General features: G+C 37.8%; 2 protein-coding genes across 3 annotated transcripts; both read left to right on the top strand.

Moving 5' to 3' along the window:
• Positions 1-1,290: 1,290 nt before the first annotated feature.
• On the top strand, positions 1,291-19,851 carry rad54b (RAD54 homolog B). 2 transcript variants are annotated; one of them, XM_053487915.1, is made up of 15 exons: positions 1,291-1,413; positions 1,940-2,153; positions 2,703-2,928; positions 9,668-9,799; positions 10,210-10,506; positions 11,693-11,855; positions 12,795-13,020; positions 13,157-13,364; positions 14,534-14,673; positions 14,811-15,113; positions 15,967-16,118; positions 17,032-17,293; positions 17,908-17,974; positions 18,817-19,017; positions 19,420-19,851. In XM_053487915.1, the coding sequence occupies exons 2-15, from the start codon at positions 1,941-1,943 to the stop codon at positions 19,641-19,643; spliced, it is 2,814 nt and encodes a 937-aa protein (XP_053343890.1). In that variant the 5' UTR covers positions 1,291-1,413; position 1,940; the 3' UTR covers positions 19,644-19,851. The 2 variants fall into 2 exon arrangements, with proteins under 2 accessions (XP_053343890.1, XP_053343891.1); XM_053487916.1 differs by lacking the exons at positions 1,291-1,413; positions 1,940-2,153; positions 2,703-2,928 and adding an exon at positions 7,768-7,863.
• On the top strand, positions 4,272-7,817 carry LOC128514183 (fibrinogen silencer-binding protein-like). The gene is made up of 2 exons (XM_053487917.1): positions 4,272-5,405; positions 7,253-7,817. The coding sequence occupies exons 1-2, from the start codon at positions 5,008-5,010 to the stop codon at positions 7,815-7,817; spliced, it is 963 nt and encodes a 320-aa protein (XP_053343892.1). The 5' UTR covers positions 4,272-5,007.
• Positions 19,852-23,080: the final 3,229 nt, after the last annotated feature.

Consider the following 23,080-nt stretch of genomic DNA (forward strand, 5'->3'; position numbering starts at 1 on the left):
GGTTAAAACTATCACTGTCACTTATTTTAGACATAGATTAGAAATAAATGTTACCAATATGACCATCCATCCGTCTAGAAACCTCTGTAGTCAAACTAGGGACCATGGAAGGCAGTGGTGACCATTGTAATTATTCCCATTTTTACAACCGTGGTACAGACCTCCGATCAACATTCATACACACATTTAATTTTGGGAATGTCAACTAACCTAATCTGTCTTTGGACTGTGAGAGGAAACCAGAATACCAGGAGGAAACCTGCCAAACACGGGGAGAACATGCACACAGAGCTTGAGGTGGAAATCGAACCCCGACCCTGGAGGTGCAAGATGACAGTGCTAACCACTACACCACTGTGCCACCTACCAATATTACAGCATGTCCCAAAGTGTTTTATTCCTCGGATTAATGATTCTGAGAGTCACTTTAATACCTGTTAATATTTACCCTCTTATCAGCCATAAAAAGTCATTCATTCACATTCACAAGCATGTCTTTTCTCTCTCTCTCACTCTCTCTCTCTTTCTCTCCCTTAAGCTTACTTAAACAAAAATGCAGCTGTGTCATGCTATCAAAAATAAATCAATAAATCAATAATACATTATAAAAAAAAAAAAGAAAAACACAAAATCCTTTGTCTCAAAGGCTTGCTAAGCTGAAAAACATTCTGGCCATTAAAAGGCAGTGACATTATTTTGAAAGTGTTAAACAAACATCTCCAGGGTCCCCTGTAACAAACTGTAGTGTGTGCCCTGCGATGGATTGGCACCCTATTCAGGGTGTACCCCGCCTTGTGCCCTAAGCCTCCTGGGACAGGCTCTAGGCCCCTGCGACCTATCGAGGTTCACCCCATCGGCCAGGAGATGGCGCTAACATGCACTTCGATTTATGAACTCTTTTACGAAACAGTTAGAGGGAAAGCATGACTGATTTAGAAAGCTCAATTTTGCCATCATTAGATCATCACATATAAAAACACTGCGTTTGACATTTTGGAGAAAACATTATTAGGCATCGTTTGATGAGAAACATATCATTGAGCTCAACATGGAAAACTGCCCTCTCCAAGATGACAACACGGTTGACGTATTCGGCGTTTCAGCCGACCGGAAATGGATTGGGATATGTTTAAAATTTCATGAGGATTTAATGTGCAGGTTGTGGATTCAGATATTAAACATTTTAATTTTTAAGTGATAAACAAAAACAAACAAACAAACAAACAAACAAACAAATAAAAACGTTATCGCCAAGCGGAACAATTTTACGTCATTTCCGGTGAAACTGCGCGCGCGTTTCGAGAGGGACGCGCTGTACAGTGTTTATTATTTATATGGTTGTTACAAAGCTACAGAATAATGACTGATTCAGCGTAAATTTCGAAATACAGGCGAGAACAATCTAAACAAAAGGCAAGTGATTGATAAATTTTGACACACTTTACACATGTTTCTTGAAAATGTTTAAATGTCTTTACTGTAAGCAGTTAGCTTTCACGCGCTTCTCGGTTCTGCAGCTGTTAATGTACCTGCGGTTAGTCAGATTTCACCTTCACATATGTGTCGTTTATATATAAAAAACAAAACAAAGATCCAACACATATAGGTTCTTAATATTGTCTCAGTATAAAAACAGACTGTTTAATTAACACAGGATCATAATTAGCAGCATCATTTATACAGTCTTTGATTTTTAAAATTCTGGCCCTGGTCATGATTGAGTGACTTTCACATTAAGATTAGCCAGTGTATTTGTCAACACTTTTCTTTGGGAAGCAGGCTTAAACCTGAGAACCATGAGGAAACCAACACAAAAATTCCTCAGATGTTACCCTGAGCTCAGGATCTATTTTGTGGTGTTTGGGAGCTCTGAAGCAGTAACACTTCTTGAATAACTTGTGATGATTGTGATTGTTTTCCTCCTCGTCAACTACAACAGGATGCGTAGGTCTGCAGCACCGAGTCAGCAACTACACGGCAATGCCGCAAAGAAGCCACGGTTTGTACCTCCTGCCCCGGTGCATACAGGTACAGTGCCAATCGTGAACCGGGACCCAGTGACAGCATCCGACACTAGACCGAGCACGAACTCAGGACGAGTCAAACAGCCAACATCAGCACCCAAACCAGCACTTGGCAATGTCTTAAACAAGGTACATTATGAACTTTTGTGTGCATACACAGCTAGATTAGTGTGGAAGTCAACCTTGTGGTTAGGGATGGAGTGATTTAATGTATTTTGCTACATGAGCAGTGGACAAAGATGTGTCTAGGAATGTCTTCCATTTGTTAGGGCACTGGCTTATGTGTTTATGCTCACCGAACAAAGATTTTAAAAATTTTGGCTCAAAAACAGACTTGTATGGTGAATCCTAAATATAAAAGTATTTTAAGATATATCTTTAGTTATATTTCTAACAATTGATATAGTGAAGCTTTCTGCAAAGTCAGCGCCCCCTTTTTGCTATGTGTTTTTTTTGCCAGGTTATTTTATTAAGTTCAAGAAAGAAATTAATTTACTCAACTGATTATATTACTAGACCTTTTACTAAAAGTGGTCTGATAGTGGGTGATTTTTCCTTATTTTTTTTAAGGACGAGCTGCATTTATAGTACACCAGGTCTCTGCTGTGCCTTAATAACAATAAACTGGAACTGATTCGTAATCTCCGCACTATTAATTGAAAATCTTTTCCTGTGCAGGTGCAGAAAAGTTTGTCTGATAGGACTGTAGAGACTTCCACTGTTACCAAAGTCCCAGCTGTGGGTAAAGCTTTAGCCAGGGTTCTGAGTGCTGTCACTCAGGAAGAGAAGAAAGAAAACTGCCTGGAGTCTTTAAGCTCCCCTTTGGAATCAGGAGAATTCCCAGATTCGCCCTCACCACCGCAGCCAGAGATACCTATTGCAAGGAGCACCACCACACCAACCGGTAAGGTTCACCATTGAAGGAGCTGGAACAGTTTTTGCAGTTTACAAACACTGCTAACATCACAATTACATTTTAATTTTTTTACGGTATTTGGCAGACGCCCTTTTCCAAAGCCACTTACACTTTAATTCATTATAAAGTGCTAGTCAAAAGTTTGGATGCACGTTCTAATCCAATGTTTTTTTTGTTTTGTGATTTATTTTATTTTATCTACATTCTAGAACAATAATAAAGATTTCAAAACTATGAAATAACACATGCGTTAGATAATTAAGTAACAATTACCAATAACGGGTATTTTAAGACGCGAAGGTCAGCTGTTCTGGAATAGTTCTTGCAAGAACTGTATTTTCAAGTGCATTTAAACACCATGATGAAACTGGCTCTCATAAAGACCTTCCCAGGAAGGCAAGAGCAAAACATACATCTGCTGCAGATAAGACGTTTTATTTCTAGTTACCAGCCTCAAAAATCACCAATTAAGAAACAAATTAAGCACCTCAGATTAGATCCGTTATGAAGACTTTATAGAGCATGAGTAGCAGACACATCTCAACATCAATGTTCGAAGGAGATCATTATATATTTTGGATGCCTTCAGCATTACTTTACAATGTAGAAAAAAGTAAGAATCCGGAAAAACCATGGAATTTGAATGTGTGCCCAAAGTTTTCACTGGTAGGGTAGATATGAGCAGTTAAGGGGTTAAGGGCCGTGTTCAAGGGCTTAACAGTGGCAACTTAATGGTGCTGAAGTTTGTATTTGGACCTCCGTTCAGTAGTTCAACACCTTAACCAGTAAGCTCTCTGGTCCTCTCACTGGATGCAGTGTTGCTTCTCTTCTGTGTTTTGTACCATATAGAGCTGAACTCATGACTAGACACTTGTGGCCACTCTTAACTATTGGTGCTGTTATTTCTGATTTTATTCGCTTCCATTCTTTTTTATTATTATTTTTTAATAAACTTTCGTGTATCAGAACCCCTTTAGAAATCCAAAAAAAAAAAAAAACCTTTTAACAAGCACACATAACAAAATATTTGCCATGTTTGCCTGTTTAGACTTCTCATCCAGGTTTCAACAAGCTAGGAATGGTTAGATCAATCACAGTGGTAACCCCTAAATACCCATGTTACACTTTGGCCGTCCAATTCAGTATGTTCTGGATCAGCCACTGGATGATTATATACTGCAATATTAATGCTTTGAGTGATGCTTGAAAATCCTGGACAGTGCTCCGATTTCTCTTTTTATTGCATTTTTCCTATTTTTTCCTCACTAATATAAACATTTTGCACTGTTCTTTAAGCATGGCGGAAGGGGGGGTGCAATCCCTTTAGCATTTTCATATTCATTGAAATATTCCTGTCAATCAAATGCTGGGCAGAGCTTACAGCTGCACTGGGTAAAGACACAGAGACAGACTCTGTATAATTTTTTTTTGTGGTGCCAGCAGCTTGTTTGTTTATTTATTTATTCGTTTGTGATCACATTTCACAAAACATTTTAAAATTGTTTCAGGCTGAGAGCTCGTTTGTTGACCTTCTGTTTCACAAACCCTACTATAAGTGATTTGGCATCTGTCTGTTTACATGTTTTGGAATTCTTATTACAGATGTACCCTTCTATACCACACACAAACTTTAGATTTTTTTATTTATATATATGACACTACATAAAATAAATAACAACCATTTTGTCAATTTGTTTATTTCTTCCTTGCCATAGGAGAGAATGATTTTCCTGTTGTTGTGCAGTAGGGTTTGTTATGTAGGTCAGGCCAGGCTTAAGCAGCTTTACTGAACCTGCGTCAGCTTAAGCTTAGAGGAATTTGAGCAGAGCCCTCCCCTATAGGCGTGGGCCTAATCGAGGCTGGCCTAGTTAAGCCTGATTTTTTTTTTTTTTTTCCCCCTTCACGTTTCTCTGTGTGAAGAGTGACCATATAACTAAAGCAGCATAGAACTCAAACACTTGTTTTAAAAGGAAAGACAAACAGGCAGATAGTTCAAGGGAAAAGACAGGGGAAGAGGTGAGGAGAAGAAGCAGAGATTAGGGCATACAGGACCATCTTAGAACCAAGATGTCTGCTTTGTTAATGACAAGCAGCATGGTGGGCAAGGTGCGCTCTTCGAACTTTACTATGTCTGAGAAACTGGACCTGCTCCGCCTGATTCAGCCACATATCCGCATTTTGGAGGAGCATGCAAACAAGCATGCTGTTATTGTGGACAAGAACCGGTGCTGGGAGAGCATAACCGAGCGCTACAACAACCTGGGAGGAGAGAGGCCCCCCCGGACCGTCCAGGGGCTCCGGACCCTTTACAAACGACTCAAAGAGAGCGCCAAACAAGAACTGGTCCAGCGGAGCCAGGACCCGGCGGAGAATCGGGGCAGCATCTCAGAACCAACCAAACGCATCATGGAGATGATTCCACAGCTATTTCATGCAGGGGACAAAGAGCAAACCACGCTCCATAGGTAAGCACAAAGGATGCTTTTTGTACACATATAATGCAGCTAAAAGCACATGCATAAACAGTACACACATGGATGATTGAGCACAAGTGATAATGTGAGCATCATGTAGCATTAGTGTGATTAACTTAACACTCCACCTACCTTAATTTTGTGCTTATTAGACTCAATTTAATTGATTGTGTGTGTATATATGTGTATGTATTGTATGTATGTATGTTGTGTTTGTGTGTAAATATTAATTCTAAAAAAAATTATTGATACCAAATTGCATACTTAAATTACCACAAACACAACTACAGACTGATTTATCCATTGTGACAAAACTGTTTGAGGTTGATTTATAGCAATTTGTAAAACAACATTTGCTATCAAACTGTTTATATATACAATCCATCTAAAAAAAAAAAGCAGTATTGTGAAAAAGACCACCCCACCAGTTTAATTAAAAAATTAAACTCTCATGCATCCTAGATTCATTACATGATAAGTGAAATATTTCAAACCTTTTTGTTTGAATTTCGACTGTGTATCTCTTAGTCTAGTTCAGTACATGCAACCGCAATCATGGAGAAGCATTCTGATTTGACTCTTGTCCAGAAAGATTAAGTCACAGAAGCTTATCGCTGAAAGCTCTGGTTGTTCACAGAGTGCTGACTCAAAGCGTATTCATGGAAAGTTGACTGGAAGGGAAAAGTGTGGTAGGAGAAAGGGGTATAAGAACCAGGGATGACCTCAGGCTTAAGAAGATTGTTAAGCAAAGCTGCGAACAAGGGAAAGCTTCACATGGAGGAGAGCGAATGGTTAGTGCATCAAGAGCCACCATGCACAGATGTCTTAGGAAATGGCTCACTGTTGCATTCTGAGTATCAAGCCACTCCTGAAACAGACAAGGTCAGACGTGTCTTACCTGGGCTAAGGGGAAAAAAAAAAAAACTGAACCACTGCTCAGTGGTCTGAAGTCCTCTTTTCAGATAAAAGTAAAATCTGCATTTCATTTAGAAATTAAGCTCCCAGATCTGGAGGAAGAGTGGTGAGTCACAAAATCCAAGTTGCTTAAAATTCAGTGTGAAGTTTCCACAGTCGGTCATTATATAAGGTGTCATGTCATCTGCTGCTGTTGGTCCTCTGTATTTTTCTTCAAATGCAAAGTCAATGCTGCTGTCTACCAAGAGATTTTAGCCGATTTCCCTTACAGCAGGACTTGGCACATACCCACAGTACTAAAACTATTGCTACCTAGTTTGCTGACCGTGATATTACTGTGTTTGATTGGCCAACCAACTCGCCTAACCTTTTAGTCTGTTGTAGTCAATACTTTTAGAGTATTATCAAGAAAACGATGAGAAAAACCCAACCCAACAGTACAGATAAGCTGAATGCTGCTATTAAAGCAACCTCATCAGCTGGAGATTTTACTTTACATGTAATGAATCTACAATACATGACTTTAACTTTTTGCATTAAATTATGAAAAACTTTTCCATGATACTCTAATTTTTAAGATGCACTGTATACACCTCTCCTCTGTGCTCTTCAGAAATCATGATTGCTTAATTTCAAATCCATAGTGGTGGGAGGTGTAAAGGGGCAAAAAAATATAAATATTGCATCCTTGTTTGTCATCGACCCGACATGTTTGTTTGAGTATAGACAGATTATGATTTTTTTTTTTATATTATCTTTTAATATTTTATTATTTTCTTGTTTTATTATTTATTTTATTATAGTCAAAAAGTGTGATTTTTAGGCTTACTTTTAGATTCCATAGCATGAAAGTTTATGTTGAGTTTTACTTATATTTTAATATAAAAATAATACAATCGGGCTAACTTATTTTTTTCTGTTAGATTGCAAAACTCCCCAGTCGAGCCATCCAGCCGCAGTTCGTCTTTTCCTGCCATGCCTGAATACACACCTGCGCCCAAAGCAGTGAGAGTGGAGTCAGATGACGTTAAACCTCCACCTGATCTCCAGCTTGTAGTCCTGCATGATTCACCTGTTAAATTAACACCACCACTTTGTCAGGATCACGTCGCACAGACTGAGAACGAAGTTGAGGAGGAGGAAGAGGAAGAAGAACTAGCCTCTACTGTTTATGCAGCATCCTTCTCACCTTGCCCCTCCTCCGTGCATCTCCCTGCAACACCTCCAGCTCCCGTGTCCAAACGCAGCCTATATGAGAGGGGCGGTGTTTTGTTTAGAAACCCTGCCCTGGAGGCGGAGTCTTTGCAGATGATGCGAGAGGAGCATGAACTTTTACTGGCCAATCACAGGAAGCTTGGACAATATTTAGATGAGAAACGGGCGGGGGTAAAAAGAAAACAACAGTTGGAGGAAGAGCTCTTGAAATCAAAGGTCAAAGTGGAAAAATTAAGGGCTGCACGACTACTTCATGGACTGCCCCTAATGTAGCACACACGGAAAAAGTAGTGTTAATTTTAAGACAATGACGCTGCTGGTATGTACAGTTTAATAAATTACCATTTCATTTTATTTACCTTTTTTTCGATATATAGAAGATGTAAAATGTTAACTGCCTGCAAATTTGAGGCAGATATTAATGTATATTGTTGTGTTTTTCAATAATAAAGACTGATTTATTTATTTGTTTGTTTATATGTTGTAATCATGCTTATTTTATTTCCTCTACTTGCTCTAATTTATTAATAGATTTTCAGATTTTTTTTTAAACAATTACTGCTTCACATTGCATAGGGTACACAATCTGTAGGTAAATAATGTGCACAATGACTTATTTTATTATTTTTTTAAATATTGTGTTTCCCATTACCCAACATTGAAAACATGATTTTAAGCCGTCAACGATGAACAGTTTTTGTCTGCACTGGTATTGTGTTACACTAGTGACCAATGCTGTAAGATGAAGATAATTTGCTGTAGACCTGTAGCTCTTGTCACTCACAGGTGCGTACACACTCACACATTTACTCATATACTACAGGCGATCTAAAAATGCCAGTCAGCCTACAACACATATCTTTGGACTATTAAAAACTTTTTATAGTAAATAATACATTTTTAAAAAAGAATCACTCTTTTAAAAAAAATGCCACATATAACTTGAGGTTGAATCCTATCTCTGTTTACTCTTTTTCTTGCTAACCACTATGCCACTGTGCCACCAAAATATTCAAATACTATTTATCAAAAACATAATAAAAAATCACAGTAATGAATATTTAAATTTGGTTTTCATGTTAACAAATCAATGTGTCAGTCTATAGATGTGTTTGGATTCTCCCAATCTTTACTGTAGAACATTTTGTTTGGTTCCTTCAGGATCAATAAAGAATCTATCAATCAATCCATTAATCACCTGGATTATAGCACAAGAGAGTGAGTTAGAGAGAGCAAAAATACAATTTGAGTTTAGAGTAATCAAAATACAATGGTTCTAGAAAACTTGGAGAAATAAAAATAATTCCTGTTTGCCTTTGGAATATTCTAATACCCATCAATATTACTATAAATAAAACCAACAGAATTAAACTTTTTAAGATTTAAGATTAAGTCATCCATTAATATTGGTAACACCAAAGTGGTCTCCTCCTAAATTGAGGATTGAGGATAGTCCTTTAACTGTCTTTACCTTTGATTATGCTGCTCTGTGATGGCCAATTCGAGTATGAAAATAATTCCTCATGCTCCCAGAACTACTTTTTTCACGATCTGAGTCCTGAAATATGCCTGTGTCATCAGGAAAGAAACGCTCCATTAATGTAATAACCTGGTCAATTAGTACATTGAGGTCATCAGCTGACTTCATTTTATTGCCACATAACGTTGCTGAGCCTAGACCTAACCAACTGAAACAACTGGTACAGTGGGCACTATGCATGAAGCGTACATCTCCGCTGACCCTGCCAAGCTCTTTACTGTAGAATAGTTAGTCTAGTCAGTCTACCCTCATCAGACCACATGACCTTTTCTCATTGCACCGAGGTCTTACTAGTCAAGTCTTACTAACAAGTGATTCTCTTATAATCAGACTGCTGTTTAGTCCCAGTCCTGGAGTTCTTACGCAATGTGCATGTGTAAATGCTCTTACTTTCAGTAATAAACATGGCTGTGATTTCTACTGTGGATTTTTTTACTCATGTTTTTTTTTTCCAGCCACATTTTGCAAAGCCCAGTGATACATAATGCTAATGTTTTTGTATTGTGATTATATATGAATTTATATATCATATGTTTATCCCATGTTTGTTATAATTTAATCGGGTTTTGCAACTGTGTTACAGCACGGTACTACAATGTCATGTGGTGCAAGGTATCATCTAGGAAGCACAAACGCTGGGAAGGTGATGCTGTGCTCGTGGCCACAGGACGCAGTGTTGTCCTCAAAGACATGGAGGGAAAAGATATCGGACGAGGTGAACACCCCACTGCACACATTTAGGCTTAAAGTTTTAACAAATGGTATCCTCTTAAAGAGGGTTTGATCTAGAGCCTATCCTACGTGCAATTCGTGTGAGGCAGAAATACACTCTGAATGAGACTCCAGGCTGGCAACTTACACTAGCCGATCCACTAACCAGCTTGTTTTTGAGAAATCACTTTTGTTTACATTTTGCTCGTTTTTACACTCATGGTTACCTTAAAAGTTAGATTTAAGAATTAACTTAAGAGATAATTTGGTATGTTTTTCAGGCTGCTCTTTATTCGCTTTTCTTTGTAAAATATTAAGCTATCAGCATGTCAGCTAAGCAGCATAGGTATACATTTACTTTTCTCATAATGTGTTTTTGAGCTGCAACTTCATTTGTATGAATGTGTATTTAAGGCTCAGGTTACAAAGCATCTGAGCTGGAGAGTTTGTGTGAGGGCCAGACTTTAACGATAGGAGGGAAACAGATCGAGGTCATGGGGGTCATCTCGGATGAAGACTACGCTAAGGGCCGATGTTTTCAAGACACGATCGTGGAGGTGTCTCTCGAGACGGCTGCTAAAGCTCCAGTGATTCATCAAAGACCTCAGCTAGCCAAACCCTTCGCCAGACCAGCGCTGAAGGATGCCACCATGAGAGCGCCTGAACCTGAGGGGCCTGTCTATAAACCCAGACATGATCCTAATAGTCCAGGTATGTAACTGGCCACAGGAAAGTCACAAGTACAGTGGAATTGTAAATAACCTTGGATTATAAGCATAATTCGTTCTGAAAGTGGGCTTGTATTTCAAAACACTTGTAAACCATAGCAAATTTTCCCATAAGAAATAATAGAAACTCAAATTGTTTGTTCCACAGCCCAAAAAAATAAATACATAAAAATAATTATTACAAAATATAAAGTAAAAATAAAACAAATTAACCTGCACACGTTAACGGAAAGACTGTTTTATCCGAAAAATTGACAAGGAACAGTGCTAATGGCACTCGCTTGAGCGCATAAAAATAAAATAAAAATAAAACGAATTATTTTGTCAGTGTGTGTGTGTGTGTGTGTGTGTGTGTAAGAAGAGGCACGGTGTCCAATGACGCGCGCACAAACAAAGTGCAGGCTGATACAGAGAGACAAAACTTTACCTTAAAAAAAAAGGTAAAAATAAATCCCAGCAGATAAGTGTTTTCGTTTATGCGTGCAGGCGCTGTGTGTATGTGTTTGTGTTTGTGTGTGTGTGTGTGTGTGTGTGTGTAAGAAGGGGCATGGTGTCCAATGATGCGCGCACAAACGAAGTGCAGGCTGATACAGAGAGACAAAACTTTACCTTTAAAAAAAAGTAAAAATTTAATCCCAGCAGATAAGTGTTTTCGTTTATGCGTGCAGGCGCTGTGTGTATGTGTTTGTGTTTGTGTGTGTGTGTGTGTGTCTGTGAAGCGACAGAGCAGGCAGTGTTTCCATTACAGAGAGAGAAAGAGACTGACTGTGTGTATGTGAAGGTGAGAGGAGAAGTGGTGTGTGTGTGTGTGCGTGTGTGTGCGTGTGCGTGTGTGTGTGTGTGTGAGTGAAGGCGAGAGGAGGAGGAATGTGTGTATGTGTGTGTAAAGGCGAGAGGAAAAGGTGTGTGTGTGTGTGTGTGTGTGTGTGTGTGTGTGAAGGGGCACGGTCTCCAATGACGTGTGCACACTTGAAGTGCAGGCTGATACAGAGAGAAAAAGTGGATTTTTAACCTCTCTAATGAGACTTTCTTTTGCACACACACGCATACAAATACAAAATAAAAAATGTTTACCCACAATTCCGCAGCCTAAGAGAGAGAAAAAACATTGGTTCAGTTGTACATTAGTACAAAAATTCCTTTAAAAATTTTGAAATTCCTTTCATTAGGAGCCCTTGTGATGCCTCGGCCTCCAGCCAACCATCAGTGGCTTTGTAATAAAAGTGGACTCCCATTAGTGGACGTAGTTGTGGACCCACACCTGACAAATCATCTGCGACCACATCAGAGAGAGGGTGTGGTCTTTCTGTATGAATGCCTCATGGGAATGAGGTAAGAGTCTTTGTTTATTTGTTTGTTTGTTTTTCCCACCCTGCTATAAAAATACACTTTATAGACAATTCCATAATCACTGATTTGTGTCATTTGTGGCAATTAAGCCTGGAAATAGAATCTGCTTGTCCTGGGTACTAAATTGACCAATTTGCCCTTCCCTAAGGAGGAGCCATTGGTGGGAAAGGGTATACTGTAGAACAGGGGTCTCCAAATCCAGTCCTGGAGCGCCGGTGTCCAACACAGTTTGGTTATTTTTCTTCTCAAACACAGCTGATTTAACTAATCTGTTAATTACTAGGTTCAGTGGGTGTGTTTAAGTGTTGGTGAATTACAAACTGTGCTGGTGACTGGCCTTCCAGGACTGGATTTGGAGACCCCTGCTGTAGAAGACTAAACGACACCAAGATTATTGTTTGCAACCCAGTGATGATAAACATCTGCGACAAAGACAATAGAGAGAAACTTTTTGAAGAGAGGGTATCGCTAGTTTAAAATGCAGCTTTTTTGAAAGCACTGATATACACAGAATAACCAAAACATTATGGCCACTCAACCACCAAGTAAATATAATGATTATTTTTTTAAAGAATTTTACACAGGAAACAAACTGTCAGTTTTTTATTGCATGTATGGGATGTATGAAAATACATTTGTGGGTCTTGTGAAATTCATGTCTTGTCTTTTTGGTCACATGGGGGACCAACAGTGTATTTATATTGGTCATAATGTTTTGGCTCATATGTGTATTTTGCTAATTTTATTGTTAGTCTATCAAACGCATTAAAGCAATTAACTAAATCCAACCAGGATTTTTTTTCTACAGTGTTGCCAGTTAACTTAAAGCTTTTGACTAGCTGAATGATGAATGTATTTTATCTAAGGGGTACTTCAGGAGGTCACTGAATTAGTGTAAATGTGTTGTTCTGTATGCTGCAGGTTGGCTGGCCGCTGTGGAGCCATTTTAGCGGATGAGATGGGTTTGGGGAAGACACTGCAGTGTGTGTGTGTATTGTGGACTCTACTGAGACAGGGACCCTATGGTGGGCGACCAGTACTGAAGAGAGCATTGGTGGTTTGTCCTGGCAGTTTGGTGAAAAACTGGGCTGCTGAATTCAACAAATGGCTTGGCAGAGAGAGGATCAGCGTTTACACCGTTGATCAGGTTTGTCTTGTGGTTCACAGTTAGAAGTTTTCTTTGTTTATTCTGGAGTGTGAGCTTAATTAGCTACAGTAATTCATAAGCCAGTGAATAAACATACCGTATGTGAGTGTGTACCGAATGTTTTTGTTTTGTATAGGACCACCGTGCAGAGGACTTTATATCCTGTCCACGGTCTCCTGTGATGGTGATCAGTTATGAGATGCTACTGCGCTCTGTAGACATTTTGAAGAAGCTGGAGTTCGAGGTGGTTATCTGTGATGAGGGTCATCGGCTTAAAAACAGTAATATCAAGACAGCTGGTGCTCTGGCCTCTCTGGCCTGTGAACGCCGGATAATACTTACGGGTCAGTCAGACAATCCCACAAACTCCCTTTACTTTCTTAAATGTCTATTTTCTGTGGAGGTGCATTTGAGAATATTAAATAAAATTCTGAATATATTGAATAGAATTCTAAATATGTTGAGTGAAACTTGAGAATATTAAATAAACGTCTAACTTTATTGAATGAAATATGACATCAAGGCACAGCCAGCATCTTGTGTTTTCGGCAGAATGAGTGAGTCAGCTAGGAATTTATTAGCAGCAATTTTATATAATAAAGACATGATTAACACACTGGTAAGTGCATGCATAACCCACAGTAGTGAGGAGGAAAAAAAGCTTGATTGGCTGATACTGAGTTGACAGTGTTCTGATGGTTCATGTCTAAATGCATAAAATACATGCAAGTGAATTGACGTCATTCAAAAAGGAGATTGCATGTATGTATGTACTGTATGTATGAATCGAGATAGTGATTTTATTTTATTTTTTTCAAATAATTGAGAAGCCCTTAATAACAGTATTTATTAGTGTTTTTTGCAACTAGAAGTCTTAAAGTTGTATAATTATTAAGGCCCAAGCACTATAGGGTGTGCAAAACCCTCTTGTTTTCGTAAGGATTATTATTTTTTTCCACTCTTTTGGGTTTTTTGGGGGTCTTAACATGCTCAAAAACTCATGAAATTTGGCAGGCAGGTTAGAATCTGCTGCCATTAGGATGCCTGAGAGTTGCGTGGTCCGCGCACGAGATTTTGCTTTATAGCTCATACACACTTTCCTGTAGGCACATGAAACTCAGTACACATTTAGAGCTCATTGAGCCGAACAACTTTTTTTTTTAAATGCACCCGATGGATTTTAATATACTCTTTCTAGGGAATTATAGCAAACCAGGCCAATGTGATCTAAAGACACTGAGGATGCAAAATTGCAGAGGGATTTTTGATATCTCAAACGGGTCAGCTGTGACGATGCCTTAAACATATGCTGAAAAGTGATTGTTGATGGCGATGGCACACCCATAATGCTTGGGCCCGTCATCGATGCTTGCAACTATATTTTGATATTTTAATCAAATTAACTGTGAACTGTAGATAAACAGACAGAATTACAAATACAGTATAATAGAATACAACTATTTTTATATATTTGTTATTTTTAGCAATTTTGGTATGTGTTTAAAATCAACAGGCACTCCTGTTCAGAATGATCTGCAAGAGTTCTACTCCATTATTGAGTTTGTGAATCCAGGCATTTTGGGTACTTCAGCAGCATACAGAAAGATTTATGAAGAACCGATCCTCAAATCCCGCCAGCCCAATTGCATTGAGGTAGCGCACACACCAAAATAATAATTAATTTTTACTTTGTATGTGTGTATTTTTGTGTCTCAGACCTGTTTAGGCACACAGTTTGGAAGTTTAATTATTGTGAACATGTACAGATCTGAAGCTGTGTTCTGTTTTAGGAAGAGAGGTCCATAGGTGAAGAGCGGGCAGCAGAACTTGCTCGGCTGACCGGAGCATTCACTCTTCGAAGGACTCAAGAGATTATCAACCATTTCTTACCTGGGCGGATGGAATGGACAGTGTTCTGCCGACCCACAGAGCTGCAGGTGCAGCTGTATAATGAGCTGCTGTCTAGTCGACCTGTCAGGGCCTGTTTTGCTGCCGCCAGCACATACGCTTCCACACACAGCCCTCACCTTGTCTGCATTAACGCTCTGAAGAAGCTTTGCAACCACCCTGGTCTGCTTTACCACACAGTAAAGGTTTGTGATAGTGCGCAGACAACTGCTTATGTTACTTGTAGATGCATATTTCTCTTATGGCCTTATGTAGAAATATAAAGAAACAATTATTATTATTATTATTATTTTAACTATGTCATCACCTGTATTTAATCCTCAGTTTTTATGTGTTTAAAGTGCCAGAAAACCAATTTTTTTTTTAATGATTGTGAAATTCATGGAATTTTATTACTTGGGATTTCTTTAAATGTATAAAAGAAATATAATTTCAAGATCATGGCTAATTTTTCTCCCGATCCATTATCTGAAAGCTTACCGAATACTTTTCTTTAGCGCCAGTAGGGGCCATTTGTTATACTGTAATTTTAAGCCATGTAGTGAACTTTGGTTTGTTGTAATGTAGTAAATAGAACCACTCAGTTTAAGTTTAAGTACCGATCTGGGTTTGGAGGCATGGATGTCAGCCACGTGTCATAGGATCCCAAGGTTTCAGACACTTGGGAAGCTGAGCCTGGCCCGTGTAGTCCAATCCGATAGAAGACCTAGTGTAGCTCAAATTGCTAAAAAGTTTTATTCTGGTTTCCACAAAGGTGGGTTTTGGTTGCAGAAGTCAGGAACCTACTTAGTATTAGCTGAGTGGTCATAATGTTAAAGCTAATTGGTGTATATACAGTTAGTAGTGTTTGCCATCTCATGGTTGTTAGGCAACATTATTCTTGTAGTGCCAGTGAAAAATGTAAAGCTGATTTGTACATTAAAACTGGCTGAATACCTGAATGATTTGAGGTAAGAGGGGAATTGTTTGGAATATCAATTTGGATGGTTTGCATATGTACTGCAATATTGTGTTTCTTTATCTTTGCTGTAATTTCAGGAGAAGAAGACTGATGATTTATATGACAGCCTCTCTGTTGACCATTTCCCTGAGGCATATGCTACTGGTAGTTTTTGCACTGGAGATTCTGGGAAATTGCTGGTGCTCACAGACCTTTTGGCTGCTATAAAGCACGTCAACTGCACAGACAAGTACAGTCATGCACATCTTTTTACTTGGTCATAAATTAGAACATAATAACATATTCCATATAACATATATGAAATATGTGCCTTGCTTAATTATTTACCCCCAGAACTTTTTTCATTATATAGTTTCACTAGCTGAGATTGATATTAATTTAATGTGATTAATATGTAGAAGGTGCTAAAAAATTCTTTGACTCGAAATTCAAAAAGCGATCAGTGGCCATAGAACCAACACTGGCTGCACTTATAGCTACAAGCTAAATTGGTCTTCAGAACTGAGTGACTACACTGCTGTAAGCTACTGATGAATTCTGTAGTGTATAGAGCTCTATGGTCTTGTCCAGATACACTCAAATGCTACACCCCAAGTATGCTAAGCATACCAATTATTAAAATTCATATTTATATTCATCAGTTTGTCAAATAATTGTTGAAAATTGGAGGGACTATTGTATGTACAAATAGCTTTTTAAATCCATTGTGGTGATGTACAGAGGCAAAATCACGGAAGTTGTGTCCATGTCAAAATACCTGTGAACCCGACGGTGTGTTATCTTTTAGGAACAGATGTTTTTTATATTGAGATTACATCATATTTTGCTTGCATACAAGTTGACCCCATACATCATTTTGATTTTTCATGATAGCTAGTTGCACTATAAGTAATTACATGAGTTTAACAGCAAAGGGTGTAAATTGTGATAATTTACACTGGTAAATAATTTTCCAAATTGTAATGACACTCCCAATCCATATTGAATTAATTTCTGTTCCATGTTTTAACATTAACAACTTCAGTGAGGTATGAATAGTTATGCATAGCACTGTATTTAAATATGTCTGTTTTGACTTTGGGCAAGAGGTGATTGAGTCCTCCTTTAATTTTTTATATTTTTTTACTTTCTCTTGTTTGCAGGGTTGTTCTGGTGTCTAATTATACAAAGACTCTTGATCTGCTACAAGACCACTGTGCTCACCTTGGTTACACCTGGTGTCGCCTTGATGGACAGACACCTGTTGCCCAGAGACAGCGGATTGTAGACTCCTTTAACCATCCGAGTTCCTCCAATTTCCTGTTTCTTCTCAGTTCAAAGGCTGGAGGAGTTGGGCTCAATCTTGTTGGTGCCTCACATCTGGTTTTGTATGACATAGACTGGAACCCAGCTAATGACATACAGGTTAGTCCAAGAAAAATAGTTATGTAAACTATATTACGTATTAAAATATAATAATAACATGTGGCACTGTGGCTTAGTGGTTAGTAGACAGTGTCGCCTTGCAGCTCCAGGGTCTGGGGTTCGATTCCCGCCTCAGGGTGTGTTAGGTTTAAAAGAAGAAAAAGTGTGTCCGAGCTAAGTTTTAAGCTGAGAGAAGAGGAGCTGCAGCTTCTTGTGTCTGCTGCACCTTGATACACTTACTTGTCCAGGCATTATGTTTAAAGATCTCTGTTTATTCTCAGTAAAAGAGAGCACATTTAAACGGTGCTGCGTCCCGAACATCAAAAGAACGGAGTCAGTCTGTAGTGTGTAAATTAGCATGTGAGTGTGTGTATGTGTGCCCTGCGATAGATTGGCACCCCATCCAGAGTGTACCTGGGATAGGCTCCAGGCCACATGTGACCCTGTATACAGGATAAAGCGCAGTAGACAATGACTGAGTGACAATAGTCTAAAAATGTTTCCTCCTTACCATGTGTGTTTTGTTATACTGACAGATTCTTGTAAGCATTGATTTTGTTCATTTGAGTATTGCTTGAGTAATGTATTTTGCTATATTTGTATTAATGCTGTAGGCAATGGCCCGAGTCTGGAGGGATGGGCAGAGGAAAACAGTTCACATCTACAGATTTCTAACAACAGGTTGGACAATAACATTAATGTTCTCACTGTTTTTCTTTCCTAGGCCATCAATGCTCTATTAACGACCTTACTGCATCACTGCAACACCTGTTTCCTACTTAAACAATAACATACTGTGCACTACACTACCATAACATCACTACTACATCAATTTACTTATTGAGTTCACAAATAAATTTGACCCTTTTTACTTTTAAATGCTTTTAAAAAAGGATTTTTTCCTGTTTTCTTTTTCATCAGTCAACTTTGCAATACATTAGGTGGTCTGAGAAAACCGGCATAATGTTGCTGGGATGAATTGTGTCAAAAAGTCTAGGCAAAACCTCTAATTGAGATTTGTCAGTTTTGCAATTATATTATTTTGTAATGGAAAATGTAATAGAAATTGTCAAATCTAAATGTTTTTTTTTCAGTCTGCTGCCTACATCCAATTGATGGGGGACAAAATCTGTTCAGTTACATATGAAAATTCTTTTGTGTGGCAATTCAGGTGTCGCCACACAAAAGCTTCACAAAGGATTGTTATTATTTATCTTTTGAAATAGTTTTTTTATTTAATTTGTATGCTCTCTAGTCCTACGGTGGTATTATTTTATACAATTGTAACGAAATCTGTGAAAAAATGTATATCAAAGTGGGATATTTACGACATCATGATTCAAAATTAATCGGAATACAAATCAAGTCGGCACCTACTGTAGGTATCGTGATAATATCGTATAGGGTGTTCCATTGTGATTCCCACCCCTTCATAATTTAGCTTTAAATTCACTTAAAATTAGCAGCTGTCCCCTCAAGGAGAAATCAACCTTTTTTTCAGTGTAAACTTTTTCCTCTGTTAGGCACCATAGAAGAGAAGATTTACCAGAGACAGGTGAGTAAGCAGGGGCTTTCTGGAGCTGTGGTAGACCTTGGTAAAAAGGGTGAGCACATCAACTTCTCGGTTGAGGAGCTGCGTGACCTTTTTACCTTTGACCCCAATACCGACTGCCTCACTCATGACCTGCTTGGCTGCAAGTGCTCAGGCGATGGAACAATGGCAGGTAATGCAGACAAACAAATTCAGCATTGTTTGTATAAACAACTGTCTAATAAATGTTTCGTTGAAGCATTGTTCTGTGTTTGTGTGAAGGATGTTTTTTTCAGTAATGTACATGCATTACAGTCAGAACACATCTGAGGTTTTTTAGGTTGCTCCTTTGATTTACATTCTGATTTGCTGCAGTGATTTTATGCACTGTTTTGTGTATAAAACTGAGTACAATGTGAAAAAAACAAAGCATTTTGCAATTAATATACATATTTAGGAAAATAGTAATGTATGTTAACTACAGTACATTACATAATTTCTTTAAGGATATGAATTATTTAAATTTAGTCCATTTACTATAAATTGATATTTAATTAAAGTTAAAAAAAATGTTTTCTTTTTTTATATTTGCAAGATGTGGTTGAGGACGTAACGATAGCCACAGGAAGGGCATGTCAGTTGGGTCGCCGTCCCGATGCTGCCAACATCCCACAGAGAGTCAGCATGTCGGAGCTTATGCAGTGGAAGCATTTTTCTGGGACCGTCTCGTCATATGGTGATGTTTACTTGGACCATGCACAGAGTCATATCACATTTGCTTTTCAGAGCACTACTTCCAAAACCCGAGATATGGAATAAAAAACTTGCATGCAAAAAAACATAAAAAAGTGGATTTGATAGATGAAATAAATCAAATGTAATTAATATGTAAGTACTGTATATGTAAGGCTAACAAAATGTAATGTGCTTTTTTAAAAAATAAAAGTGTGTATTAAAATGTATTTGAATGTTTTAAAATAATTTTAATGCTACAATGCCTCATGTTCTGTTTTGCATCCCTCTTTAAATAAGGAAAAAATTCAAGATTTTGTTGTTTGGTTTTACCAATACTGCATAAAAGAATGTCTGAGAATTCAGAGTTTTTTTTTCTTCTGGAAAACCCTGAACAGCATACAAGAACAAACATTTAATTGAACGTTACAAAGTCATTATACAAACTTCTTGACAGTTCTTGATCATTAAACTCTGTGACATCACATGCTTTAATCACCTAAGAATTGACTATACATTAGTTATAAAATGTATATATATATGTATTTAAGAATGACCTACAGTAGGTCTCTGCTGTGAACTCGTGCTGAACTGTCAAAAACTGTCACGATATGCCTACCAACTGTTACAAAGTACCTACTACATCTAACAATTTGCTATTACTTGTCAAGAATGATTTCTCACATGTTAGCTGTGACCAGTATACCCATGTTTTGGACATCTATAAGCTGTTCATCAGATTATCATACAGGGTTGGTGTGGATGTACAGTATAAAAATGAAAATAGTACAAATTATTGTGTTGACAGATTCTCTCTCTCTCAATCTGCATATGTGAAAAGGGAGAAATTTATTACACATATCCCTTAGTTGCTTCATCTGCACACTTCTGTAATGCTGTAATCCTAATATAGTATTTGTTGATGACACACACACACGGTCATTACCACACTATGGGCAATTGTGGAACGCCAAGCAGCCTAATCCGATTCTGGATTATTCATTGCATAAATATTTATTTATGGCCCATGTCCCTCTACCTACATTAATCTTAAGACCTTAATGGGGAACAAATTGGGGCATTAGAGCTTACTACCTAGTAGATGGGTGTATCTGGTATACAACAGATAATTTACTTTTTTTTTTTCTTTAGGTGCGCCAACCTGTATTTACAGAAGCTGTGCGCACTTCTGTGAACGTCACCATACAATACGTAGTATCTATTTACATTTAGTATGTTAGTGCACAGGCTTGGATTTATCTATGGATTTACTATTTTGTAAAGCATAATATTTAGCAGTTTAGTAAGAAGGGCTCAATTTAGACATTTTAGTGGTGTCTTTACAAGCTCTCCAGTAGTGATAGCTCATAGCTGTCCATGTCAACACTAAACAAGGTAAAGTGCCTTGCAAAAGTATTCATAAGTCTTAAACTTTTCCACCTTGTCAAGTTACAACCACAATTACAACAGAAAATGTTTTGAGGTATGTCCCTGTTAGCTTTGTTGGTAGCTAATGAAATTTTTGTCCATTCTTTTTCTTCTTCCCTGGAGCATATGTAAACAGCCATTTTTAAGTCTTCCCACAGATAATAAGTTGGATTTAGTCCTGGATTTTGACTGGGCTATTCTAACATGTAAATATGCTTTGATCTAAACCATTCCATTGTAGCTCTGGCTGTATGTTTAGGGTCGCTGTCCTGCTGGAAGGTAAACCTCTGCCCCAGTATCAAGTCTTTTGCAGACTAACAGGTTTTTGGCTCCATCCATTTTCCTATCAACTTTGACTGGCTTACCTGTGCCTGCTGGCTGCTTCTCTGACAAATGACATCTTAATCAGCTTTTCAGTTTAGGTAGATGCCAAACACTCATTTTATGAGGGGATATTAAAAAGTTTTGAGATTTGCACGCGCATCACAGATCTGGTCATTTTCACTGTAAGTCCTTTCTCAAACCTGGCAGTAGAATTCGCTATTGGATGGTCTGGAAGAATTTCTGATGCACAATGCTGTTGCTTTAACTCAGGTTCGTACCCATGTACCCAAGTTTCATCTCATCTGATACTCGACATGAAGGACGGATCATCCACAGGGTGTCCAATGCATTTATGTGATTTAAATTAAAAGTTATCATACTGCTATTATTTTGAACACCACTGTATATGCCATTTAAAGCAAATCTTAATTTTGAATAATTAAAAATAAAAAGTCTACCAAACAAACCTTCTAGAGAATTTAAGTTCAATTCTAAAACCGCTTTCTTAACTGCCGACATTACTGTATGCCACAGGCATATTCTACTTTACCTCTGTTTTAACATTTACTTCCGCACTTTCGGTTTGGGAATCACCTTTACTGGTCAAATTATCTTTGTCTTCTATTTTTTGTGGCATATAAATGTTCACATTGAAGATACTTTAGGAAAATTAAAACAACAGTCTTTTTACACGTTTTTGAAAGGTGCTTACTGGGCACCTTGTATGTAACATATTTATCTATAAACTGAACAACTTGTTCAGAATTTCTATGTTTGTGGAGCATTTTTGATGCAGAATAAACAATGGACATGGGGAGAACCATTCTGTTAACGTATTATATTATAAGGGACCTATAGTATATAGTAAGTCCATAAAAATACCCTGTAAAAATTTCACCTATAGGCTGTACAGCACCTCCTTCAAAAAAACATGGCATCTAACATCAAACATGCGAGTTGCATTAACAGGATTACGTCATAAACTTTTCAGCGCATTCTAATTGTTCTACGGTTTCATCTCCACCTTCATGTATTAAAATATGTTAACTTGTCCATCTGCTATCAACAAAAGAGAATGAACAGTGTCATGGCTTCATTAAAATTAAGCACTAGCACAAGTATTTCACTGGGTATAGATTTGCTACATCCTTGCTATTTTCTTAATGCAATAGATACATTACACAGAACCTGTTCAATTTTTGATGGGTACTGGGCATAAAAAAATATGTTCAATTGCATCTGTCATCTGCATGCAATATTTGATTCTTAAAATATTGTGACAATGTTAATCTCTCCGACACAATGTTCCCTTTTGTCATTAGTTTTCCCAGTTAAAAAACATTAGGAGTCTATCATTTTCATCATAGGTTTATTTGTAAAGGATAGAGACAGGATATCAAAAATACGAAAAAAGCACATGATATGAAGAATATAAATTGAGTAAATAAGTATTTGATTCTCAAGCTCTGATGGACAGGTCCCTGTTGTCCTTTGACAGCTCCTTGGTCCTACCCAAAGGTGAGGTTTAAATGTAAGATGGAGATTTTGTGGACAGGTGTTTTTTTTTTATACACATAATGTATTGTTTGTCAGGAGCACCTTCATAAATTCATATGGGGCAAGGTTCAAAATGCCATCAAAGTACTGATCGAGTACTTCTTGTGTGAAATCTACAGGATGTGTCCGTAAACACATAGTGCTGTTGCTTATCATGTAGCTTCTCAAGTAGCTCCTCAAGTAATTAATTCTCAAAATTTTGATTTGTGTTGTGT

Source organism: Clarias gariepinus, chromosome 26 (genome assembly GCF_024256425.1).
Source record: "Clarias gariepinus isolate MV-2021 ecotype Netherlands chromosome 26, CGAR_prim_01v2, whole genome shotgun sequence".
Classification (NCBI taxonomy): domain Eukaryota; kingdom Metazoa; phylum Chordata; class Actinopteri; order Siluriformes; family Clariidae; genus Clarias; species Clarias gariepinus.

Bases quoted from the DNA above. Each gene is read 5' to 3' on its own strand.
- rad54b (XM_053487915.1), top strand. From the start codon at position 1,941: ATGCGTAGGTCTGCAGCACCGAGTCAGCAACTACACGGCAATGCCGCA. The intron at 17,975-18,816 runs GTTGGACAATAA...TTCCTCTGTTAG, and splicing joins CTACAGATTTCTAACAACAG to GCACCATAGAAGAGAAGATT. The intron at 19,018-19,419 runs GTAATGCAGACA...TATATTTGCAAG, and splicing joins AGGCGATGGAACAATGGCAG to ATGTGGTTGAGGACGTAACG.
- LOC128514183 (XM_053487917.1), top strand. From the start codon at position 5,008: ATGTCTGCTTTGTTAATGACAAGCAGCATGGTGGGCAAGGTGCGCTCT. The intron at 5,406-7,252 runs GTAAGCACAAAG...TTTTTCTGTTAG, and splicing joins GAGCAAACCACGCTCCATAG to ATTGCAAAACTCCCCAGTCG.